Source organism: Rhinolophus hipposideros (assembly GCF_964194185.1).
Source record: "Rhinolophus hipposideros genome assembly, chromosome: 1".
NCBI classification, from domain to species: Eukaryota; Metazoa; Chordata; class Mammalia; order Chiroptera; family Rhinolophidae; genus Rhinolophus; species Rhinolophus hipposideros.
In genome coordinates this window covers 61049755-61075424 of record NC_138047.1, presented here as the reverse complement: position 1 = coordinate 61075424, position 25670 = coordinate 61049755, and the positions used below count along the sequence as shown (strand labels likewise).

General features: G+C 35.6%; 1 protein-coding gene across 5 annotated transcripts in view; it reads right to left on the bottom strand.

Annotated features, from left to right (window-relative positions):
- Nucleotides 1–25670, bottom strand: part of GPAT3 (glycerol-3-phosphate acyltransferase 3) — a 53815-nt gene that overhangs the window by 4489 nt on the left and 23656 nt on the right. For all 5 annotated transcript variants that reach the window (XM_081056755.1, XM_081056758.1, XM_081056759.1 and 2 more), the window contains exons 4-12: nt 13741–14011; nt 10563–10637; nt 9939–10028; nt 7907–8000; nt 4280–4395; nt 3043–3098; nt 2426–2511; nt 1794–1922; nt 319–398 (exon numbers count right to left, since the gene is read on the bottom strand). In XM_081056755.1, the coding sequence (XP_080912881.1) occupies nt 319–398; nt 1794–1922; nt 2426–2511; nt 3043–3098; nt 4280–4395; nt 7907–8000; nt 9939–10028; nt 10563–10637; nt 13741–14011 (997 nt within the window). The remainder of the gene's footprint in view (nt 1–318; nt 399–1793; nt 1923–2425; nt 2512–3042; nt 3099–4279; nt 4396–7906; nt 8001–9938; nt 10029–10562; nt 10638–13740; nt 14012–25670) is intronic.

Genomic DNA, 25670 nt, shown 5'->3' with positions numbered 1-25670 from the left:
TAAAGACATAGATATGTCCTTGTTTTAATTCCTCACTGCTATCCAATTGCTGAAAATACTGGGTAGAGCTGGAGCAGTCATCTTGGAACATAAAGTAGAAGCACATTCAGGATGGTAGTGCAATATAGAATGAGCTATTTTGCCAACCTGGTCTGCCTATATTTAAATGAGAGGGATAAACTTCTTATTTAAGCCATTGTTGTGTTGTATAAACCTTATCACTGTCAGCTAACCATCCAGCTAACTAGCATAATAAATCACATTATTAAAAGTTTTTTTTAATTAAAAAAAATTGATAGTACTTCTGAAAAATCTTACCAGGGAAGCTCAGTCAATCCTCCTTGTCTAGCAATAGCAGACTTAACCCTATTAGCAAATTGGACCGCATCTTCTCCTTCCTGGAAAAAAAATTACAAGTACATCCTAGGAATAGAGTATTCAAATAATGCCTTAAAATATCTCATAATCATTTAGATTTGGTTTAAAATATAAGATTCACATTTTAGCTCAAATACGAGGTGCAATCAAAAACTACAGTGAATGCTTAAATTAAAAAAAATGTTTTACAGTAAAAAACACATTGCCATTAATCCCCCTCAAAGTACTCCCCCTTGCTTCAAACACACTTACCCTTCATTTTTGCCACTTTCTGAAGCAGTGCTGAAGTCCTCTTTCATGAGTGTCTTTAGTTGCGCTGTTGTAACTGCCTCGATGGTCTGAATCCATTGAAAACCTTTACCTTTCATGGTCATTTTGACTTTGGGGAAGAGTCAGAAGTTGCATGGTCCCAGATTCAGTGAATAAAGTTGATGAGGACCCGCCATAATGTTTTTATTTGACAGAAATTGCCATATCAAAAGCGATATATGAAACAGATCAAAAACTACGGGGTGAATGCTACTGCAGAGTGCCATCCAACAGAAAGGCAGAGATCTTCAATAAAGGACGTGGTACATTGAACCTTAGTAACAGTGTGTGACAAGTTTCAACTTGTTCAGTGCAGTCAGTCAGGTGTGAACTACAGTTGAGAGAAAGGTGTGTTTTAAAGTGTGCCGTAAATCATCTTCCATCATGACAACGCTCCATGTCACAGATCGCTTCTGGTATGGCAATTTCTTTCAAATAAAAACATTACGGTGTGTCTTCATCCACCTTATTTACCAGATCTTGTACCGTGCAACTCCTGGCTCTTCCCCAAAGTCAAAATGATTCAGGACATTAAGGCAGCCATGACAGCGCAACTAAAGACACTCATGAAAGAGGACTTCCAGAATTGCTTCAGAAAGTTCAAGAATGCTAGGATAAGTGTATCTGAAGTGAGGGGGAGTATTTTGATAGGGACTGATGGCAATGTGTCTTTTACTGTAATAAATTTTTTTTAATTTAAATATTCACCGTATTGTTTGATCACACCTCGTATGTTCTATTCTCAGTCGTAGCAAATATTGTTTTATCAAGAAAATGTAGTGTTGTATTAACTTTTTTTATATGTGTACATATTTATTATAGTCTTTCTATAGTCTTAACCAAGATACAACATTCCATAATATCTGTAGGTTCAATAAACCAACAGCAATTGTAAACACTATTGTGGAAGAGAGTCTCCAAATATAAATTGGCCTTATTAGAAGAGAAGTACATCTTTAAAAATTGACTCATTTGCTGAGAAAGCAGAAAGGAAGCCCTGCTCTAGCTGATGTGAGGAAGGGAGACACCCAGGTTCTCAGGTAAAGGTTTTCTCACCTTCATCTGATTAGATATAACACCAAAGAGAGCTGTTATCAATGGCATACCTCTCTGGTCATGGGAGGCATGTACCACACGTCACACACGATGGCCCAGCTGGTCATCATTCGAAGCAGATAGCTCACCATGTTGTATTTACTACTGTTCCAAAATGGATCACCAAACTGAGGGTTATACTTTGGAAAAAGAAAAGAAAGTACATCCCAGTTATGAATTAAGTGGTGTATTCTTATCCAAGTCAATGTTTTCAAGGTGGCAGGCCAAACATCTCTATCATAGCCCCCCAAAAAAGAAGCTTCTTTGTTTGAATAATCAAAATGGTAAACTGGCCCAGCAATCTCCTCTGACAAGAGCTCCAAAGCATTGCAACAAGAGGGTGATTTACATGACTCTTAAATGTCTGTCTCCCCACTTAACTAAAAATGGGAACAGTATCTGTTTTGCCAATCACTGTGTCATCAGTACTCAGGCATTGGCCTGGCACACAGTCCCCTAGTACATATCAATGGACAGAGAATAATCAAGCAAATTGGGCAAAATGTAAACAATTGGGGAATCTGAGTAAAGACTATACAAGTGTTCCTTATTCTTGCAAATTTTTAATTTGAAAGTATATCAAAATAAAGTTACCAAATAACTGTCGTCTTTTTATTGGGGCGAGGGAGGGGATTTGTTTTACCTTAATTGCAACTGGATGTATGGTTCCTCCAATTTCAAAGCTTCCTTTTTTAAACATCATGACCGAAGTATTATTGATGCAAGTTCCTACAGGGAAATGAGAATGGGGATGGTGAATATTGTTTAAAGAAGTCATTTTTTAAAACAAATTTTTAAAGGAATTATTTTGAAATAAAATAATTTAAATTATTTAAATCATATGAAAATTACAGACATTTTACCACCATTTCACAAGCCAAGTCCTGCTTAAGTAGTAATTCAACAGTTCTAAACAGGTTTAATAACAAACTTTTACTTTACTATTGAATACGCTTGAGATACAATTTCTTCACAATAAGTGACAATTTCAACACTCTTAAAATAAGGACCTTGAAAAAGTTATGAACAATACCTTTCTCAGTTCATTGTCCAGAAATAACTTTTAAGATCAAAACGTACCATGATTTCCATCAAATCTCAAAAGAAGCAAGGAATTACTAGCTCAGAGAAGGCCATCACATTCCCATAGAACAGCAGAAATCTGGACTGAAAGTGCCAATTCTAGAACAATCCAATTCCTCATATACTTTTGGCATTTATTGTTATCAACTATAGGTTGGTAGGCAGTCCTCCTCTTACCTTCAGGAAAGATTAATATGGGCAATTTTTTCTTATCAGTAATGTGTTCTTTCAGTCTGTAAAGAAAAATAAAGGATCAAAATACTACCTTTAAAAAGAGATGGGAATCCTCTTTGGTATTCTTTACAGTCTACTAGCACAAATGTAATGGTAAGACAATAAGGAGAAAAGAAGTAAGATATAAGTAAAGGAAATAAACTCAAATTGGTCCCTTTCTAAAAAGCGTACGGCTATCTCCACTATTTCGATTTTTCTCAAAGTGAGTGATTTTCACGGACTTCTGACTACTCTTTAAAAGAATGCTAAGCAGTCAAGTGAGCTCTGGAGCCTCTGTGTCATGAGCTCTGTGCTCTTCCTCCGTACTTACATTTTCTCATTTGAAAAATGGGAATATTGATTGCTGGGCCTATCTGTCTTACAGCCATGAAGTATCAAAGACTCCTTAAATGGGTCAGGTTGAACTTCCATATAAAATAGCCACCATTAAGGTGAGAATAACGAAAATTCTTCCAGGCTTAGGTCCTGCCCTCCCTGCAGCCAGTCCTATACTCCCAACTGCTCGCCAGAAGCTGGTGGACTGGGATAGAGAGATTACAGATGTCAGAGTGTCCCACTGCTAAAAAAATCTCAAGATGAGGGAGGGTTTTTCTAGCCTTAAACAGACTTCAACAAGTGCTTTTCAATGTATTCTTAAGAGCATTGCCCACCTTCATGCTTATAGCAGCAATGGCCAGAGGGCCTTCAGTTAAAGACCTCAGACAAACAGCTGTTTCCCAGCAAAGGTTTCTGGTAGCCCATCTCCATCCTAAGCCCCAGAGGTGTCTTCTCCTGTCCCATAAAGAATATTAGCTCTGTCTGTAGACAGAGCTAAGTAATAACAGTCATTCAGCAAACACTTACTTAATCAACCATCTATTCAGAGAACAGTGACCAGTTATTTAACATTCTAGGTAGTAATTTTTAACTTTGAAAATTCAGTGATTGGACTATATCTAAATCACAGCAATATAAACTTATAGGCCTCCTAATGTCATCATATATCCCACTATGTCCACCGAACTAAAATTTTTAAAATCTAGCTAAGACAGGTGACTCATCAGAAAAAGCCAACCACAAATAGAGCTAAATATAATTTTAGTTTTAATCTTTAGTACTGTTCTTCCCTCTCTGACAGGAAGGCCAAGATTCATCAGATTTTATGCTGCCCCGACAGATAATGAGAAACATCACCGCTTACCGCTTAGTAACCAGGTGTCGATCCTTCATTTCTGAGCGTTCAAACCAGACATGTGGACAAGCCTTGACCATAGCTCTCTGAATAATTCCCATCAATCCACCATGAACCTGACCAACCTAGAAATACCATGAGAAAAAGAAAACAATGGAAAGGCATGGCTGTCCAAGAAAGCTGTTTTGTTTTTTTTAAACAGTAGGAGTAAGTTCCTATTCCTTACTAAGAGAAAAGATAGGCCTTCTTTTACTGACTAAAGTTTTTAGTCTGCATAAAGGACATGAATGGCCAAATATAAGCAAAAGGTGTTCTTTCGTAGAAACTTTGAATTTTAAAGTATGTGGCTTATACTAGCTAGAGTCTAGCTTTAAAAAGTAAAGAGAAATGCAGATTAAAACTACACTGAAATACCATTTCTCACCCATCAGATTGACAAAGGCTCAAAAGCTTGACAATGCACTCCAAGCCAAGGCTATGAGAAATGGGCACTCTCACACGTTGCTTGGGAGAGAGGAGATTATAACATCCACAGAAGAAAATTTGGTAATACGTATCAAAACTACATATAGATTTATCCTTCAACTCAATAATTCCATTTCTAGGAACTTATCCTGAATATATACCATTTCATTCCAACAAAATGAAAATCCAAATGCACAAGGTTTTAATTACAGCAGTACTTAGATTTTAGAAACTATCTAAATGTCCAAATGTAAGAAATTAAATGAATAAACTATGGTGCATGCACTAAATGGAGTACTATGCAGCTGGGAAAAGAAAAAGGTTGAAATTTATGACTGAAGGAGTGATTTCCAGGAGATATTATTAAGTGGAAAAGGCAAATTCAAAGAGCATATATAGTACACCACCTTTTGTATAAGACAGAAAGGAAAATATACACATATATTTGTTTACATCTACAAAATTAAAGAATAACCAAAACTAGTGAAACTGGAACTTACAAGGGTAGGGGGGAATAGGGTAGAAAGGAAGTGGGAGGGAGTGAGGCTTCTATGAGTATGGCTTTTTTGTTTAATTTTGACATTTGGAAGCATGTTAACGTCTTAAATTTTAAGAAATTATATCAACAAGGATGGGACTAGCAAACTGAAACAGATAAAGCCAGCTGTATTTCAAATGAATGAAATAACAACACTGAAGGAAGAGGGGGGGAAAATCCAAAAAATGTGAAAAGATAGTATTTGACCACACACCCTCCATCTTGGGTGGGTACCAAGAAGAACTGCAAAATACCTCGAATTATTTTTACATTTGTTTTTTGTAGTAAAACAGGTGAAGCAAATCTGAAACAATTTTGGATATATTACAGAATTGAGAAAATGAGTTGATGTTGTTGGTAAACAAGATACTCACTGTAAAAAAAAAGAAAAAGGAAGATACAAATATGGATTGAGGGAAGGAACCCCATGAATTGGATAAATTGGTATAGAGTCAGATTTCCAATATTATATCAATGTTAGAAATAATATTAGAAATATTAAATACAAATATGTTAAAAATATAAATATTTCACATGCATTTTTATGTAGAGACAGAGAGAAAGCCAATGTATGAAAATGCAAATGATAAAGCAAATGAGGCCAAATGTTATCAATAGGTAAGTATGGATAAAGGGCACATGGATGTTCTATGTAGCATTTGTATTTTTATGCCTTATCTGTAAAATCAGAAAATACTTCTAAATTAAAAAAAGAAACAGTAAACGTCTTTGTTAAAGATGAAAAAAAATATTTGAAAAGACACCGGGATTGGATCTTGAACATCCTTTAGCGAAAAGAGACCTCCGGAGGGTAGCAGTACAGTTGCCTCCTACTTCTGCCTTCCTGCCTCTTTAAATCCAATTGGCTTTAGGTTTCTATTATTCAACCCTTTGGAAAGTTCATAGGTATTATGCTTTCCTAAACCATGGCTAATAATGTAATTGTAGTTATACATGATCAAAAAGCATGGAAAATGCCAAGAAAATTTTGAGGCTCTCAGTAACAAATGAGTTGTGCCCAACAATTTGTTGACCAGGACACAGAATGGATACAGTAGAAACACAAAGCCATGATTAGGCAAGTTGGTTAAAATGCCTGAACCTCTGCTTTCTCATCTCTGACAAAATCTCAGCCCTAACCTCACTGAATTATAGGGAAAGTCCAATATAATGGATATGAAAGTGCTTGTCCACATAACTGCAAGGCATTCTCCTATACACACCCAGAACTGTGCTGGGGGGGGTCTATCAAGAATTCTGAACGTGAGGGTCTTTGGATGGGCCTTCCCGGAATCCATAAGTATCTTGAAATCACACACATAATTGTGTTTGTGTGATACACATGCATGTGGTGATGGTGGTGGTTTGTTTGTGAAAAACAAGGAGGAGAGTACAGAACTATTAACTTATTCCTAACCTAAAAAAGATTAAGAACTACCAGTCCCCATAAGTCTTTTCAGAGAGTTTGTTTAAAGCTTCCTTAGATTCAGAAAGATCTCCATTACTGAGAAACTTGAAAATGTGTTAAAATGTTGTTGCCCATGAATTATACATCTGAACTTATATTTTAGACAGAGTAAATAGCTGGCAATAACTTAGAAGTGTTTACAAAGACTTTCAAAACCCCCTCAGTGATTGCATAACCCATGGATAGTCAAATACCAGCACATGTGCTAGAACTCCCCACTCTCCTCCCTACAGCAGACACTTACTCAGTAATGGCTCCCTTCAAATGCCTTCCCAGAAAAGTACACCAGACCAAGACTATCAGTCACTGCAGCTGACAAGTAAAAAAAAATTCCATCTGCTCTTCTTAAAGACCAAGGCAACACCATGAGATATGATGGAAGATTCTCCAGGACCCCTCTCCATCATTCTATTCCACATACCATAGGGCATATCTACCACCACGCAGGAAAGGACATTTTTAATTATCCTCCAAAATTTACCTGACACAGACGTAAAGGAGATGAAGGAAATCTTAACAAGTTTTTTTAAGGGCGATAGAAAAACACAGATTTGAAAAAATATCAGAATGTGGTTCATGCCATGAAAAGATCTTTTGAGGTGTTTGGTTTTACTTTGGGCTTTGTGGTTTGTTGTATGCTTTTGTTTTGTTTTGTTGTTTTCTTCCCTTTGGGGGCTGTGGGCAAGAACTAAGAAAGGCAATGTGGTATAAATAAATATTTGCCTTTCTTGCTTGATCTTCATTAAAACGAGCCAGACTTTTTTATTATTATTACATAAGACTCCCTGAAGGAAGACAGAACTAACTGGCTGATAAGGGATTTGTACAGCTCTAAGAAGGAAGATTTTAATGTCTCAAAGTGTTATTAAACATCCCAGGGATTTTAGAAGCAAGATGGAATCAACTTCATAAAGTCCCATCAAGCTTAAGAATGTCTCCATTTCAGTAAGTTAAATTTTTATTACCTTAAATATAATGGCTATTTTCTTTTTTTTGCACTATATATTCCTCATGTAAATATACTGTATAACCTGTGTCACTACAGTAGTATATGTAAGCCAGTCACTTTGTAATATAAAACTAACTTTCTAATGTGTGCCAAAATAAACGTTTGAGCAATCCACAAAACACGCAACTCCTTAAAATATCAAAGAGCTGATCTTACCATAGCATAGCATCCATCCGTTGTCAAGATCAAAACATCGATTGGGGAGGTATGGTTGGCAACACAAATGCCTCCCTTCTGGGGTCTGTACTGCCTGCAATTATAAACAATGGTGTATACTAAACCTTGAAAAATGGCCACTATTTTGCAGAACAGCACGTAGAGATTTTATCCTATTTTGTTTTAAACAGTCCATTAAACAAATAAAGTTTTGAAGTATATAGGCCCATCTTTAAAAAAGTTATCTTTCTGGAGAACTGACTCTGGGTGGTGAATACACAATGGGATTTATAGATGACGTAATACAGAATTGTACACCTGAAATCTATGTAACTTTACTAACAATGGTCACCCCAATAAATTAAAAAAAAGAAATGAAACTTTTCCATTTTTCTGTATGTTTGAAAATTTTTGTGCGATCTGAAGAGAAACCAGAGTATATATGTTTGAAAAATTTTATAATGAAATGTTAGAAAAAAAAAGTTATGCCTGGGCTATAATGATGGGGTTGGGGTAAGAGTATAGGAGAAAGGAAACCTGATTTTTCCTTTACATATATTTATGTTGTTTTCATTAAAAATCATATTTTCCTTTTATGATGAAAAAATAACTTCGAAATATTAGACTGAATTACAAAGATTTCATAACTTTAACAAATTTTGTGATGTGTAAGTTTCATTTATTTTATTATAAGTCATTTTCATATTATTTCAATCTTCATAAGCATCGCTATGGAGGCTTCATGGTGATCCCCAGAGTAAATTTACTGTAGTTTCCTTCCTCCTTCCTATGCCCCTAAAGTAGAGGTTGGCAAGCTTTTTCTCTCATGGGCCAGATAGTAAATACTCTAGGCTCTGAAAGCCAGCCAATCCCAGTCAAAACTACTGGACTCTGCTGTTTTGGCACAAAGGTAGCCTCATACAATATGTAAATGAATGAGCATGGCTGTGTTCCAATAGAAAAACAGATGGCAGGTTCCATTGGGTCTATGGTCCAATAGTTTAGTTTCCCGACCTCTGTCCTAGAACTCAACCAGTATTTGACACTAATGAAGCAAAGCAGTTTTCTTTGGGCTTAAATGGAAAAGACAAGGGAACAAATGTGTAACAACTTTAGCACTGTTCCTTAAAATTAGAAGCAATTCTATAAAAAGCTACGAACTCCTCTCTATTAAATTAAAGCACTTTTCTGTAAAAGGTATCTCCTCAGCTCACACTTCTACCAAAGCATTTTCTTCTACTCCTCACCCCCAAACTCATAGCTCAATCACAAAATCATATAATTTTAGAAATGTAAGGGGTCTTTGATGTTGGTAACACATGGGAAAGCCAAATGATAAAATGTTTGCCTGCTACAAATGAGACAGAAAGATCCAGTAAAAAATAGGCCTGTCCTAGAACGTTTAAAACAATGATGTTAAATGTAAAAATAATAATCAATTTTTTAACAGAAAATAATTCAAAAGCAATAAAAATTACTTTCACTTAGGTAATAATTTCACTTAGCTACCTTTATCTTCTATGATTAGGGGTGAGAGAAGCAGAATGTCATGTTCTGTTTTAAGGCTCTGTTACAGAATTTCAGAAGTGGCAGGACTGAGAGCGGAAACCAGGCCTCTAGTCTCAGGGTCTAGTCTTCCTTCCACCACTCTATAGGCCTGTCACCTTCATCACTGTCTAAGTAAGATAGGCCCGGTTCAAAATCTGCTCCCTATTAGCTATGTGACACTAGACAACCAATTCCAGAGCCTCCATTTCTTCACTTGTAAAGCACCTTTTATAGGCCTGGCCTGCACACCATAAATGCCCAATAACTAAGTGTCAGTACATGTTTATTAGTATGTTCCTTTCCTACATGGACTGTTTTTTTTTTTAAGTTGTTTTTGTGCATTGTTGTGTCTATGACAGTCTAAGCAGTAGAGATGAACACACAGGAAGTACTCTTATTTCATCTGCTTCCTGCCACCCACTGCTGTCAATGACACACTGGATTTAACCAGAGAAAGGCAGGCATGAAGCCAGCAGACACTCACTTGTTATGATAATGAATGGTACCAGAGAGGGCTCGCACACAGATCCGGCAGCAAGTCAGGTGGACTAGTTCACTCAACCAGTTTTTGAGGCTAAAGGAAAGAAAACATTTTATTATGCAGTTCTGGGCACTCCTAAGAAACAATACAATAAAAGCTTCAATGTGCTCCTTCACAGCAGCATATTGTGTTCTGAAACAGAGGCACAGTTCAAATCTTATAGTCTCACTGAGGCATTTAGGACAAAACTCTAACAGAAAATAACTCCCACCACCCTACTAGACTATCATGATAAAATCCTGACCAAGACAAGTGGAAGCTTCTTTGATCTCAGCCTTAAGAGCCTGACAATCCTAGAAGACTCTCTTGCTTTCCTTGAGTTCTTCAGTTCATTTTCTTCCTACTCTTTCTTTGCCCTTTGAAAAACACAAATTCTTACAATTTATAAGAAAGTATAATGGAAAATCAAATAAAGACTATGAATACAGAGTAAGGAGGATTTTAACAATCGTGTTCAGGCCATAAATTTGATGTAATACATAGGGATCAGACAAATGTTCTGTTTGTGGACACGGCTAAGAAAAGGGACAATCCTATTTACGGCTGGGTGGAAAGAAACATTTTCACCTGCTATCTGGCAGCTGGCCCACCACTGTAGTTCCAATAACCAACAAACTGATCCCAATGAAAGCCAAGGTAACCCTGAAAAAGAAAAGGTAATACAAAAGTTTAGTTGACTAGTAGGGGTAAAGGAAAATAATGAAAAGTTCATAAAGAATGAAATTGTAAGTAAGTTGTGGAGCCCCCATGCTATGGAATACGGGTCAGCCATTAAAAGAATTGAGTAAATCTATAGATTCTGATGTGGAACAATGGTCCATGGTACATTTTAAGAGCAAACAAGCAATGTTTCAAAATAATATATAGAAAATGATACCATTTTGTAAACAACAGCAAGCACATAACTAGTCTATAGAGGCATAGAGAACACCTGGAAATTGGTTCACAAAACGGTCAAGTTCAACCTATATAATCATCAGAGGGTTAAATAGGCTAGTGAAGGGAATTCATTAAAAGTCTTGCCCTTTTGCTTTTCTAAATTATTTTAATTGTTAAAGTATTCTGAATTATTTTAAATACACACATATTAACTTCTTGTATGATATAAGAAAAGGTTTTATGTTGTATTATATAAAGGAGTCATTTCAGGTTGAAAGTCATCTTTTTTTGTTCCGGATACTCTGGTTCATGGATGATATGCTTGTAAAAGGAAATATCTTGAAAAGGTCTGAAAATAACTTGTTTCTCTGTGTTTTTTTAATGACAGGGAACAATAAGGTACGATTCAAATTTTTCTCAAAGGAATTTAAAATTTATAGCAAATGGAAAGAAAGTTAGAAGTAAAGGCTCTTTCATAATAATAAGAAAATCAAATAGCATCACCATGTAGGAATTCCTTAATGTACATCTAACTTGTCCCTTTGTGTGGTTCAAGATAAGTTGGAAGTTAGTAAACAAGATGCCTGACCATACCACTAATCTCCACACAGACACTTCCTCATTTTTGAAAAGTGCTTTTAATATACCTTCCAATCACTTCAGAAAGAAAACACTCTCATTTTTAGAAATGTAAAAGGAATTACTCAAAAAGAAAAAGAAAGTTGAGATTTCACATCTTTCCAAATCGATAGGGCATCCTTATAAAAATGTAGCTAAGGTGTTAAATTCCTGGTTTAAAATCTTTTGACACAGCAATTTGAAGGTCAGACTCAGTTTTCTTTAGATGCCATATTTTCATGTCAGTCACTGATGTAATAACTAAGTCATTGTTTTAGTCTCATCCATCAATTATGCAAAAGTTTTAATATGTTTTACTCTCTTGCCCTAATGAGAATCATTTGTTCCTACACATTAAATCCGAAGGAGTTACATTTTATCATGTTCAACAATTGTGTTCAAAATGACTGAAAGTTTTTATTTGTTAGATTAACAGGCCAGAAAATTCTGTTTCCTAGTTTAAGAGAGTCAACATGAGAGCTCTCGTAGATGACACGGGTTTCAACAGTCTGTTTTTTTAAGAGCTTTACTGAGCTACAATTCACATACCATAAAATTCACCCATTTAAAATCTACAACTAAGTGATTTTTGTCATATTCACAGAGTTGTGCAACCATCAACACAACACAGTTGAAAATCTGTTTTTCAAATGTTGTTACTTTGTAGCAACTCCTTCTTTTAAAAACCATTTACAAAGCAATTCTTTCATAATGAAGAGTGTGTACTAAAAGTAGGACTCTCAATTCTGCCATCTTGTTCTTGGGTGCTTACATTACTGGATTATCTTAAATCTGTTGTTTCTTTGCAAGAATCTTTTATGTCACTTATCTATTTTGTGAACATTAGTTTAGTGTAAACTAGATAATAGAATCATAATACCTTTCTCTGGGCACCCATGGCAGGTGAAAGTTAACCAACGAATGAAGAATCTCACGTACTCTGTGTTGTAAAATCCTCACTCTTCCCTCAGGTTGCCTTGAATAAGGTGCCTGACCCATGGATGAAGTGAAGACATAAGAGCTAATCTATATATTCAACTTTACTGAAATTTCATTTCTTTTTAAGAATAAAAACAGAATAAATGGGTGCTTTAATTATAAATAGACTAGAAACGGCCAATAAATAAATCCTCAAATATTTCCTTCCTGTATACCAATGGATAGTCTTGTGTATGCCCAGAGTACACGATCTCCACTTCAGAAGACTGGCATAAGGTTCGAGCAAAAGTGAAATGTGAAACCTTGAATTTCACTTTGTTATCACAGCTGGAATGAGTCCCAAAAGATGTACCATGCCCCAACATCTAGACACTGGCCACATGAGCACAAGGAAACACAAAGAGCTTCTTAGAAATGTGCCTTTGCCTATACTTAAGCAATCTCCTCCGTTGTAGTAAACCTGAATGAGGCAAGTATAGACCACCCTAGGGATGGTAAAGAGGTTTCAGCTCATGTGCCAATTTTGTTGGCTGGTAGCCACTGCCTGGAAAGCTCTATTTAGAGGATGGCAAGTCCATGTCCAGGGAAATGAAGCAAGATAATCAACAGAAATGCTATGATTGGCACACATACTTTTTACCTACTACCATGGTGCTAAAAAGACCTTGGTCACTTGCACTTCATCCCACTGCCCAGTGTCACCTCTTCTACTCTTGTGTTCCATACCATAGTTCCAGTCAACTGGGCTTAAGGGTACCTCCTCATCAAGTGGCATTCAAACTTAGAACCAGAAGGAGACCCAGTTGTGGAACTTTTAATAAAAAAAGTGAATGATCATAATGGAATTGGATGAAACAAATTTACTCTTCTGAATGGTTCTCTCCCATGTGGTAAACACTCTCAGGATTTTTTTCTCTTCTGCGCAGCTATGAGCTGCTACAGACCAGCAAAGAGAGGCAGTTATAGTTTGGTTGACACACAAGTGAATGAAAAACTGTACATCATCCTCTCTCTCCTTTTTTCTCACTTCTCTTTCTAGCCATCATCAAATTATCTGTGACTGAAAGAGTAACATAGTTCCAGATTGACATACATTGGATTCTGAATACTAGTACACACCTTCATTTGGGAAAAAATGTGAAAGAACAGATACTCAATACTTTCGTATGGAGGTAACATTTGGTGGTGTTTTTTAAGTGGAAAGGAGTGAGATTAGTATCATAATAGTCTCATGTGACGAATACATAACATGATTTTAAAAGAAAGGTGAATCAATTATACCGTCAAAAATACTGGGCAGGAGACATACCTCAGAGGTAGTAGGAAACAGTAGCGTACTATGACACCCAGCACCCACACCATGGTGAGCCGCAGACTGATGTACTGGAAATTTATATTGGTCCTTGTAAGGAGATTCCATGATACTAGCTCCTCTGAGGAGAACCTCTGGGTCACTTCATCTTCCACAATGGCTTCCAATCCCTTCTTGGAGAAATAAAACACGTCAGACAGCTCAAAGTCCCTTCCTCGCAGACCAGAGAGCCCTTTTTCCATGGGTGACTCATCTCTTTGGATAATACCTTAAAAGAAAGCATCAGGATATGAGAAAATGCCACAGGACATAAGAACAACTGACCAAAAGGAAAACTGTGCAGAAGACATGTAAATAAATGTAATAGGTAGCATAAAGCAGAATTCAGAAATAAAAAACAAGCAACTACAGTGGGAAAGAGGTGAAATTACTGAGTCTGCATGAAATGGCCTCTACTCAATGATTTCAGTTCATTCCAGAGGAATTTGGATCCTCAATAAACCTCTTGCTTGTATTTCCTCCCTACACCCCATTAGGGAAAGAACTCACAGAAAGAAAAAACAAACTTTCCCCAAGTATAGATCTAGACTGTAAAAATAAAGTGTTCTGTTTTCCCCTGATAAAAACAATAAAGCCAAAAAGCAAGCAAAATAGCAAAAGATATTTACCACAAATTGCAAATGATTGAAGTTTTTAGTATATAAAAATTATCTACTAAGAAAAACACAGCCCCCTTAGAAAAGTAAGCAAAGTCAACTGAATTAATAGAAGCAACATAAAAAGTTAATAAATACATTAAAATCTTTTTTCTAGTAGTCAAAGAAATGTGAACTAGATAAAGACAGGCCTATTTACATTATTAAATCAGCATTTTGTTTAATGATAAATTTCAATGACAGAAATAATACAGGTACTCTTATAATCAATTTGTATGAATATGGAACTATAAGAACTTTGTCAAAATCCGTTTGTCATGAAGAAACTATAGTTTTGCTGATTATTCAAGAATTCCGATTCTAGGAATCTGTCATAAGAAAATAATCAGAAATGTAGGCAAGAGTATTCACTGTAGCATTTTCATTATAGTCAATCCAGACAATGAAATACAATACATCCATTAATAAATACTCTAATGTTAAGTGAAAAAGGCAAAATTTAAACTATAGTTTAACTCTATGAAATATATATATATATATATATATATATATATATATATGTATACACACAGAAAAAATGTCAAGAAGGAAACATTCAGTGGTTAGCTCCACATTAGATTTTCCTCTTTATACTGTTATTCGATAAAGAAAATGATTCAGAGATTTTTAAAGTAGTATAAATTTTGTAAATTGAAAAATAACTACTGCCACCCAGTTCTAACTACTGAATAAGAATAATAGATGAGAAGAGCTCCAAAGAATAACTGAGTAGCGATATAAGGACTCTCCATTTGTCCCTCTGGGATCTGTCACAAAGGAATTCATTTCCTGTATTAGAAAAGTCTTTTATTTTAAGGTGACTAAGATGTTAAACTCCCTGACAAAAGATGCCCTTTGATTTTCTCACTTCCCAGTTTCCCAGGAAATGAACGAGGAAAGTGAAGAGTGCTCTGTGATTTATTCTCTGGAGAATCTGTTTGTGTATCCATGTAAGGATCTGTAATATATCAGTTTTTGGAAGGAATCGGCAGCATAATGCACTGGAGTAGAAAGTTAAAGAGGACCTGAAGTCCAAAGTCAAGTTTTGTTTAGGACAACCACCAGCTCTATGACTGTGGCTAATAGATAAGTCACCTAATTTGGTGTCTTCCTTTATAAAATGCGGGAGTGGGGATGGGAGAATCTCTATTTCCTTTCAGGGCTAAAGTTTTACGATGTTACTTTTCGGGGTTTTGGGGTGGTTTTTGTTTGTTTTTGCCCATATACAAAGCTAATACCTAACAACCTTAAAAATTAGTGCAATAAAGGTCTTGAATGATCATTAGGTTATCTTTTTCAGTAGTCAAGTCTAAGAGGTTTAATCTTTCTCCACAATCTCTGAAAAGGGTTTAATTAGTATCAGAGAATGAACCAAGATAGTATCTCTATTGAAATACCATCTTGTTCTTATACGCTGCCATACCACTCAGAACAAGTTACTCAATCCAAGTACTGGTCAGTATTTAGCCGTGTCATTACTGGTCATTATTTAGCAATATATAGATTTTTTTTCTCTTAAGTCTAGAAGAGGAGGGAAGAACAAGTTGTTCAGCATAATCTCTGAATGAAATACACTGGAGACCTCGGACAGCCCTTCTAAATATAACCTTTTTCAGAGGGGCCAGAGATAAAAATTGAAGTTCAAGTTGCCTCATATTATTTAACTGAGCCAGGAGAGAAAAGATCTCTAAATAGAAGCCAGGCCCCTACCTCTTACACACTTGATGTGCAATATTTTCTTTGCCCCTTGACCTACTTTATTCTGGGTAACTCAAATAAAATATAGCTCAGTTTTATATTTTTGTTAAGCTTCTTTTAAAAGTATGGGGGTAACTGCAATGCATCTAATTGACAAATGATTCATTTTCAGAATATATTAAGACATAGAAAAAATTAATAAGAAAAAGTCAAAGGACCCAGTAAAAAAATTAGCTAAGAATATGGCAAGTAATTCATAAAAAGAAGTAAGCCTTAATGACTAAACATTTAAAAGATATTCAGCTTCACTATTATGAGAGAAATGTAAACTGAAACCTCAGTGAGATACTATTTCACACCCATAAAGACTAATAAAAATATTAAATTGAATAATATCAAGTGTTGATAAAGATTTAGAGCAATGGGAATATAATTAGTACACCCAAACTGGAAAACAATTTGGCACTGTCTAGTAAATTGAAAGATATCCATAGCCCAAGACCCAGCAATTCTACTCCCAGGTATACTTCAGGAAGATTTTTGTTCAGTAATTTCAAATACACAGAATGGCAACAATAGTCCACTTCACCCAGATTTACTAATTACCAACATTTTGACACATTTGCTTTCTTGTTCTATCTCTAAATGTATACACAGATCCTTTTTTTCTGAAATACTTGAAAATAAATTACAAACATCATATCCTTTACCCCCAAATATTTCACCAGAGATTTCCTTAGGACACAGAACTTTACTTATTTAATCACAGTACAATGATCAAAATCAGGAAAATGTCAGTAATTGACAATACTGTAATACTAACATCATGATTGGTGACATTGAACTTATTCAGATTTTGACAATTAACCCAATAGTATCTTCCACAGGATTTTTTTTCTGGTCCAAGATTCAATCCAGGGTCATACATTAATTACATTTATAGATCAAGTCTCTTTAGTCTCTATAATATACAAAGGTTCCTCAGCCTTTCCTTGCTTTTCAAGATATTGGCATTATTTAAGAGTACAAGGCATTTATTTTGTAGAATGTCTCTTAATTTGGGTTAATTTGATGTCTCTTCATAATTAGAGGCAAGCTATATACACTTTTGACAGAAATAGTACGTAAGTGATGTTATATCCTTCTCAGGGCATCACATCGGCAGGCATGTGATATCAGTCCCATGATTGGTGACATTGAACTTTGATCACTTGGTTTAAGGTAGTTAGTGCTTACCAGGTTTCTCCACTGTAAAGTTAGTGCTTTTCTCTTTTTCATTAATAAGTAGATACTTATTATCTACAACTATCTATAAAGGGGAGATGCTTTGAGATTATGGAAATATCCTGCTCCTCAAACTTTCACCCAATGGTATTAGGAACTATTGATTTTTGCCTGAATAAAGTGGAACTGTGTGTCTTTTAAAATAGTATTTTATCACTCCTTCATTCCTTCCTCATTTATTATTTTGCATTCCTTAAGGAAGATCTTTTTCATTTGTACTCTAGATTCTTATAAAATTGTGCACAAGTAGACATATGTAAGAACATTTTGCTACATTGTTTGCAACAGCAAATTAATATAATCAAGGTAAAGATTCATTAGCTAGATGGACATATAACAATACATGCAAATATCGAATCATTATGTTGTACACTGAAACTAATTATGTTTATATCAATTATGTCTCAAATAATAAAAGGCAGCTCATATGAAAAAAGATGGATATAGATAGTGCATACTACACAGGAGTTAAAAGAAATTAACTAGAACATTTATCAACTTAGATAATTTGTAAACATCAGAATGAACAAACAACTCAGAATGATACATGAAAGGTGGTATTTTTATAGAGTTTGAATAATGCAAAACAATAAATACTATGTATTGTTTAAGGATACACACTTGTTTAGGGGAAGTGTGAAAATATGTACAAAAAGAATAAACATCAAAATCAGAGTTATAGTTTGAGGGGTTGGCAGGGTAATGGAATCAGGGAGGGATACACAGGAGAATTTTATTGTTTCTGTCCAGTTTTATTTATTAAATTAAGGGGTGGGCAGCCAGATGGCTCAGTTGGTTAGAGCGTGAGCTCTGAACAACAGGGTTGCTGGTTCAATTCCCACATGGACCAGTGAGCTGCACCCTCCACAACTAGATTGAAGACAATGAGCTGTCACTGCGCTTCCTGAGGGGTGGCTGATGGCTCAATTGGTTAGAGCTGGAGCTCTCAACAAGGTTGCCGGTTCAATTATATGGCATGGTGGGCTGTATCCCCTGCAACTAAAGATTGAAAACTGGCAACTGAACTTAGAGCTGAGCTGGGCCCTCCACAACTAGATTGAAGGACAATGACTTGGAGCTGCTGGGCCCTGGAGAAACACACTGTTACCCAATATTCCCCAATAAAATTTATTTTTAAAAAAACACACAAAACAACTAAGGGGTAGCTACGCATGTGCTATAACTAACTAACTAACTAACTAACTAACTAAATAAATAAATAAATAAATAAGTTACACGGAACTGAAAGTTGCCCTGAAGATGAAGATCTCTGTTGTAAGAAAGCAGATACCATCTTAAGAGCTCTTTAATAAGGCACACAAAAATCTGAAAACGGGTATTATCGTAAAATTAGATGTCAAAAGCAGCACTACTGACTATATAATGTTACTTCCTTCCTAAAATAGATGGACTTCTGAGGGTCAAAATGACTGATTCAATTCACCCTAAGTATAAACTTCTGATAGAAAACAAACATTCAATTCAATCACCATATACAGGACATACACCATGTTTTAGGCATCAAAGTGCAGGTAAGAAAGAGAGGAAATATTTCTTTTGGCCCCAAGAAATGTTCATAAGTGGCCAACAGTATTCAAAATGTAGATATAAATACATATCAGATTTAACTAGCACAGACACATTTTGATATTGGCTTTTATTGTCTTTAAGGAAACCCAATTATTAGCAGTAAATTAATCATGATCTTTCAGAGCAACCCACAGTTCTTAAATTGGTAAAACCCTGATTCTAGGAATTATTTCCTTTTATTTCACAAGTCAGCTTAAAAAAGCAAAGCCATAATAAACATTTGAACTCTGTACTTATACCAAATGCTCTGGCCAACACGACAAGGTCCATGCTTGGATGAAAATAAAATTAGAACAACCATCTCTATCTAATGCAAGAGATTAATTGCACAAGCTGCCCTGTGCCCCTGTGCCTTTAGCAAGTCACTGGTACATAAATAATACCAGCTATAAAAGTCCTGTTAAAAGAAATGGAGACTGAAGTTAAAACCATCTCAAATATAATTAACTCTAAATTAGCTGAGTGAACTCGGGGAGTAACTGCCCATTTATAAATCACACTAGTTTTTCCATATTCCAGTTATAAAAGCATGCTTTCTAGGTCAGCAATTAGGGAAAATAAAGGCCCACGACAGACCAAAAGTGGATATAATAGGCATATATAGAAGTTGCTCCTTAACCTATTAATGGGTTATATTCTAAAAGTCAAAAGCTCAGAGTTCAAAACACACTCTCTCATGAAAACTTTGTTTGAATTAGTCAGTTTGAGTTAGAATGTTATCTAGCCATAAACCTGATTAACCCAAACCATAGGTGATCATAAAGTAGCAGTACTGTGAAATAGAAATCTTCTTTAGCAGTTTTTCTATAGAGAATTTTAAAATTAAATCTAATTTGGAATTAACAAAAATATACTTGCTCGTCCTGTAGTGACTTAGATGGGGTATGAAGGGAACTTTCTGGAGTACTGGGAAATTTCACTTTAAGAAATTCATCAAGTTGTACATTTATAATTTTACGCTCTTATCAATGTATGTTATGCTTCAATTCTTTAAAAAATTTTACTTGAAATATACTGTACAATATTGCTTATAGTTAATAATACTGTATTATATACTTAAGATGTGTTTAGAGCGTAGATCTCATGTTGTGTTCTTATTACGTTTTTTAAAAAAAAAGGATTGAAGTAGGCAATATCTGTGAATCTCCTATTTCAGTGATTTACCCATTACAGGATTCAATAAACACTACTTCCCTTTTTTATAAAAAAGGTTTACTTTCTATCTCCATACCCAATTTTTATTTTTATTTTTAAACATTTTGTTTTTTAATTTTATTGGGGAATATTGGAGAACAGTATGTTTCTCCAGGGCCCATCAGCTCCAAGTCATTCATTGTCCTTCAATCTAGTTGTGGAGGATACAGCTCACTGGCCCATGTGGGAATTGAACCAACAACCCTGTTGTTCAGAGCTCACACTCCAACCAACTGAGCCATCCGGCCGCCCTCCCTACCTAATTTTTAATTAAGTGATTGGTCAGGGAAAGTTAATCTGTCCCAGAACCTGCTCTTGATTGTGAGGGCCTTATTCTGGCATGAGAAGCTCTACGTAAAGAGTCTGGTCCTTTGCAAGGAAGCCAGGCCTACATTCTTGCCTCCCATGCCCCAATTACCCTTTTTATCCATACATGTGTTTGGCTGGATTAAAGAAGACGCCAAGGTAAAATAGTTGTAAAAATAAATTATATGGTGATGGGGGCGGGGGAGTGAGGTGGACCCGTGCTGCTGGGATTAAAGAAGAGAAATATTCAATACCAAGCTGTGGAGACAGGACCCATATTTAAGCAATTACTTAGTTGTAAATAGTTAAAGATTGGAAGGTCTTTATACAATTCCAATAAGCCAGAGCCAAGGACAGATCCTTGAAACATAAATAGTTAAAGATCGGAAGGTCTTTAAACAATTCCAATAAGCCAGAGCCAAGGACAGATCCCTGAAACATAGCACCAATCTCTGTCCACATTCTTCTCCAATTCATCACCACACATATTACGGCATTAATCAGTATATCAACTACGTAGTCACCCACTACACAGGTTTCCAGTCCACCTTTTGCCACAGTCATTTAGCTGTAACACTGCAAGGCTAAGCTCTCAATATACTACCGGTATGTCCAAAAACTTCCCTGGGCCATTAGTCAAGTTATAATTTCTAGCATATAAATTAGGTGATTTGACTATGCTTATGTCACAATGAATCCTTTGTGTTCCTAATTACCATTGTTTTCCTTCCTATGTACTTTTTAAAAATCCATTTTATTCTTATTAACTTAGTTAAGTGTGATAATGGCATCAGGGTTGTGTTTTTTAAAAGACAATTTTTTGAGATGCACACTGAAGTACTTAAAGTAAAATGACATATCTAGAATTAACTTTAAGATACTTCCATGAGAAGCCATACATGAAGGTGTGAATATGCTGTTTCTAATTGCTTACCTGTATTCTCTAATTTTCTACATTGCTCACATACTGCATGTCATTAAAACTTTAATTTAAAAAATACTTCCACAAAGGTAAAACTGCAAAAACAATACATGAAGCAAATTCTTGTTGAATTTTGGGGATGGGTATAAGGTGATTAATTGTACTATTCTCTTTAATTTTAAAAAATGAATGCTATTTTTTAAAAAAATCCATTTAAGAAATTCATTTGAAAAGTTAATTTAGTTGGGAATCAGTTTCTTCATCTAAATCAGAAACATTCATTCAGTCAGTCAACCTGTCATTCAGTCACCAGGCCAAGCACTAAAATATAAGGGAGGGGGGAAAAAGGAGTTGAAACAATTTGGTAGTTCTCAAGCATGGCTGCATATCAGAATATTTTTGGAATCTATAAAAATATAGATATCAGGGCCCAACTACTTAACTAAAATATCAACTACATTTTAAAAAATATATATGAATGGTAAAATACATCAGAATATTAGGTCTTTTCTGGGTAATGCAATTTCATATGGGTGACTTTTAATTTTCTTATTTATACTTCTGCAAACTCTAATTTTTCAATAAAGTTTATGTATTATTTTCCATAGTAAGAAAAATGTACTTAAAATGCTATTTTTAAAACCAATATGACGTACTATCATACACCCACCAGAATGGCTAAAATTAAAAAGGCCCAAAACACCAAGTGTTGAAGAGGCTATGGAGCAAGCGAATGTAACTTGTACATGTTGCTCTGAGAGTGTACAACCATTTTGGAATGCCATTTAGTAATTTCTAACACACTTGCTTACCCTATGACCTGGTAATCCCACTTCAAGATATGTACCCAAGAAAACAAATAGTTTCACAAGAATCTGTTCAACAATGGTCATAGGAACTTTACTCCTGATGGCTAAAAACTGGAAATAACTCAAATGTCAATCCACATAATAATGAATAAATTGTTATGTATTTGTAAAAGGAATACTCCACAGCACTTTTTAAAAATCCACTGTTTCATGCAACAGCATAAAGAAATCTCATAAACATTATAGTGAGGGACAAAACAGATACAAAAAAACACACACTGTATGATTCCATTTATGTGAATTTCAAAGATAGGAAAAACTAACCGATCATGACAGAAATGAGGAGAGGTAACAACAGGGATGAGGGATGTGTGACAGACATTGGGCAGAGGCTTGAGAGAACTTGAAGATTATGGCTATGTTCTCTAGCTGGATCTGGGTGGTGGTCACATAGGTTTATAATATGCAAAAATTCATGTAGTTGTGCATTTTAATGTATGTAAATTTGCCACAATTTTTAAATATCAGAAAAATATTACTTTTAAAATCTCCCCCAATTTCTAGCTATGATCCCAATTAGAGGCTCTAGCCAACCTTCCTGTGAATATTTTTAAATCTTCCTTCCAAAACTAGAAGTCAGTTGACATTTACTGAATGTTTCCTGATGCCAGACTGACTGTTAAACCCTTGACATATATACTTGTGTAATCCCCATAATTCTATTATCACATTTACAGATAAGGAAACAGGCTCCAGGGGTGGCGTCATTTGCCCAGGGCCACAAAGAAAATTAACAACAGAGCCAGGATTTGAAACTAAGTCTGGCTGTGACTCCAAAACTAAATGCTTCCTCATATCCTAAGGCCTCAAATTCCATGTCACTCTATCCAACACTTGCCCTTGGACAAACCCCAAATAACTCAGATCTTTCCCATCAATTCCACATCAGCTCCCATTCTTCCTTGCTAAACAGAAAGCACTAAATAGTAGGTCTTCCTAGTATTTCTCTTACCTTTGAGGGAAGACATGGAACTGTAATTGATGCAGAAAAACTTACATGTGGTCTCCATCTGTCATTAATCTGTATATGTACTTGTCATTAATTGACTTAGGCTTGATCATTCTTCCCAGAAAACTGAAACTCAAGTCACTATATATGTGTATTTTACCAGGGCAAGAATCCTTTTTTCTCATTTTATTGAGATATAATTGACATATAATAGACTGTATTAGTTTAGGTGTACAGTATAATGATTTGATATATGTACACATTGCCAAATGGTCACCACAGAAAGTTTAGTTAACGTCCATCACCTTACAGAGTTACAAATTTTTCCTGTGGGAAGAACGTTTAAGATCTACTCTCTTAGCAATTGCCAAATATATAAAACAGTGTCATTAATTGTAGTCACCATGTTGCACATTACATCACCAGGACTTGTTAATCTTACAGCTGGAATTTCACCCATTTCTCTGACACCCCCACCCCATCCCCTGCTTCTGGCAACCACCAATCTATTCTTTGTTTCTATGAGTTTGGCTTTTTTCAGATTCCATGTAGAAAGGAGACCATATATTTGTCTTTCTGCGTCTGACTTACTTTCTCTGTCTGACTGACTTAGCATAATGTGGGGCAGGAATCTCTTATAGGTTAGAACCCATCTGATTTCCATTTGGTAAGGTCTCTGGGCCTACCCACAATAAGCCTAACGAAAAACAGCTGGTCCACTCAATGTTCTCCCAGTTCTGTAGTGCAGCCAAATCTGAGTTCTCCGAGGAGGCTGTTCTGTCCAATTTATGACTCTGCCACCTCAGCACACAGACAGCCTGCTAGTGCCTTACTCTTCTTCCAAGTCCTCTCTGAGACAGAAGCAGCTTCCTCACGCATCTTGCAGGTTACTCGAGGTTTAGAAAAGATAATCACTCTTGATTCTTTGTTATTATTGCTGTTAAGAAATATTCTTAAAACCTTCTACCTTTTGTTGATCTTCATTACCCAGGACCACCACCCAGACAAAGTTTGTAGAAAACAACCTCTATCTCTTTTGGACGCAAAGGCTGAGAAACCCTGCTATGTCCTCAGCCATGACTCCAGGTTTGAGTTCAAGTGTCTGAGCCAAAGATAGATTGATCATGAAGCTAATAAGGTTAAGCTTCAGTCTCCTCACCTGCACGGCCCCTTCCAAGGTCGCGCACTAATTTTGTGTGCACGTTTTCTTAACGAAGGCCTCCAAATTGTATAAACTTCAGGCTCCCACAATACCTGAATTTGCCTGTACCTCTGAATCTCATTAATATTTTGTTGCCACAAGCAACATATCTGTGTTAAACTATTCACCTTACAAATTAAAATAATTTAGAAGGAAAAATACTTAGGATGAAAGAAGCAATTATTACCAATAAGTAGTAGAACATTGAGAGTTCACAGACACTATTAACATCTTTCGGCTTATTTCACCTATTATTAATTATATTTTATCTATTTGACGGCCAAATTAGCAATGTACTCATAGGAGGAGTTTCTGATGGCCAAATCATTTTTTGTTGTCGTTTTTAAGGTTTGAAGTTTCTCTATTATTGGAAGTGGAGGGATTGGAGAGAATGAGAAACAAAAAATTAGAATATAATGCACAATGAAAACAATTCACTACATAAAAGTTTCATGAGTGTCCCTGTAGCAGCAAAACTGCTTTAAAAGAACTAGATTATCATACAGCATAAAACAGGTCCATGAAAGAAAAAGGGGCAAAATCATGACAATCACAACTCGTCATATACACGAAATGTGCTCAAAATAAATGCTAACTTAGCATCTCCACTCATTTTCCTAAGAGCTACTCAATCATGATTGCCAGTTTTTTAAAAAGCATTAGTTATGTAACTGTTCCTCATATGAAACTACTCTTCAGTAGTTATGAAACTATTACTCATGCTCCCCACCCCACCAGTAATGTTTCCCCAGTTGGCACATTTTAAGAATTACAATCAACTTTTTTATTTTATTTTTTTACATGAAAATGGGTAAAGTTTACTTAAACATCTATATACCCCACTACAATCAGCCCTCCATATCTGGCATCTACAGATTCAACCAACGGTGGATCAAACATGTTTGGAAAAAAATTGTTACATTGTTATTGATGTGTACTATGCAGTGAGGTCTATGATGGTTGTGTCTGTACTGAACATGTACAAGTCTTTTTTATTGTCATTGTTCCCTTAACAATACAGTGTCACAGCTATGTACGCTGCATTTACATTGTAGTAGGTATTGTATGTAATCTAGAGATGACTTAAAGTACACAGAGGATGTGTGTAAATTATATGCAAGTACTATGCCATTAATTTATGTAAGGGACTTGAGCATCTGAAGATTTTGGTATCTGAGGGGGTTCCTGGAACCAATCCCACAGAGATATTGAGAGTTTA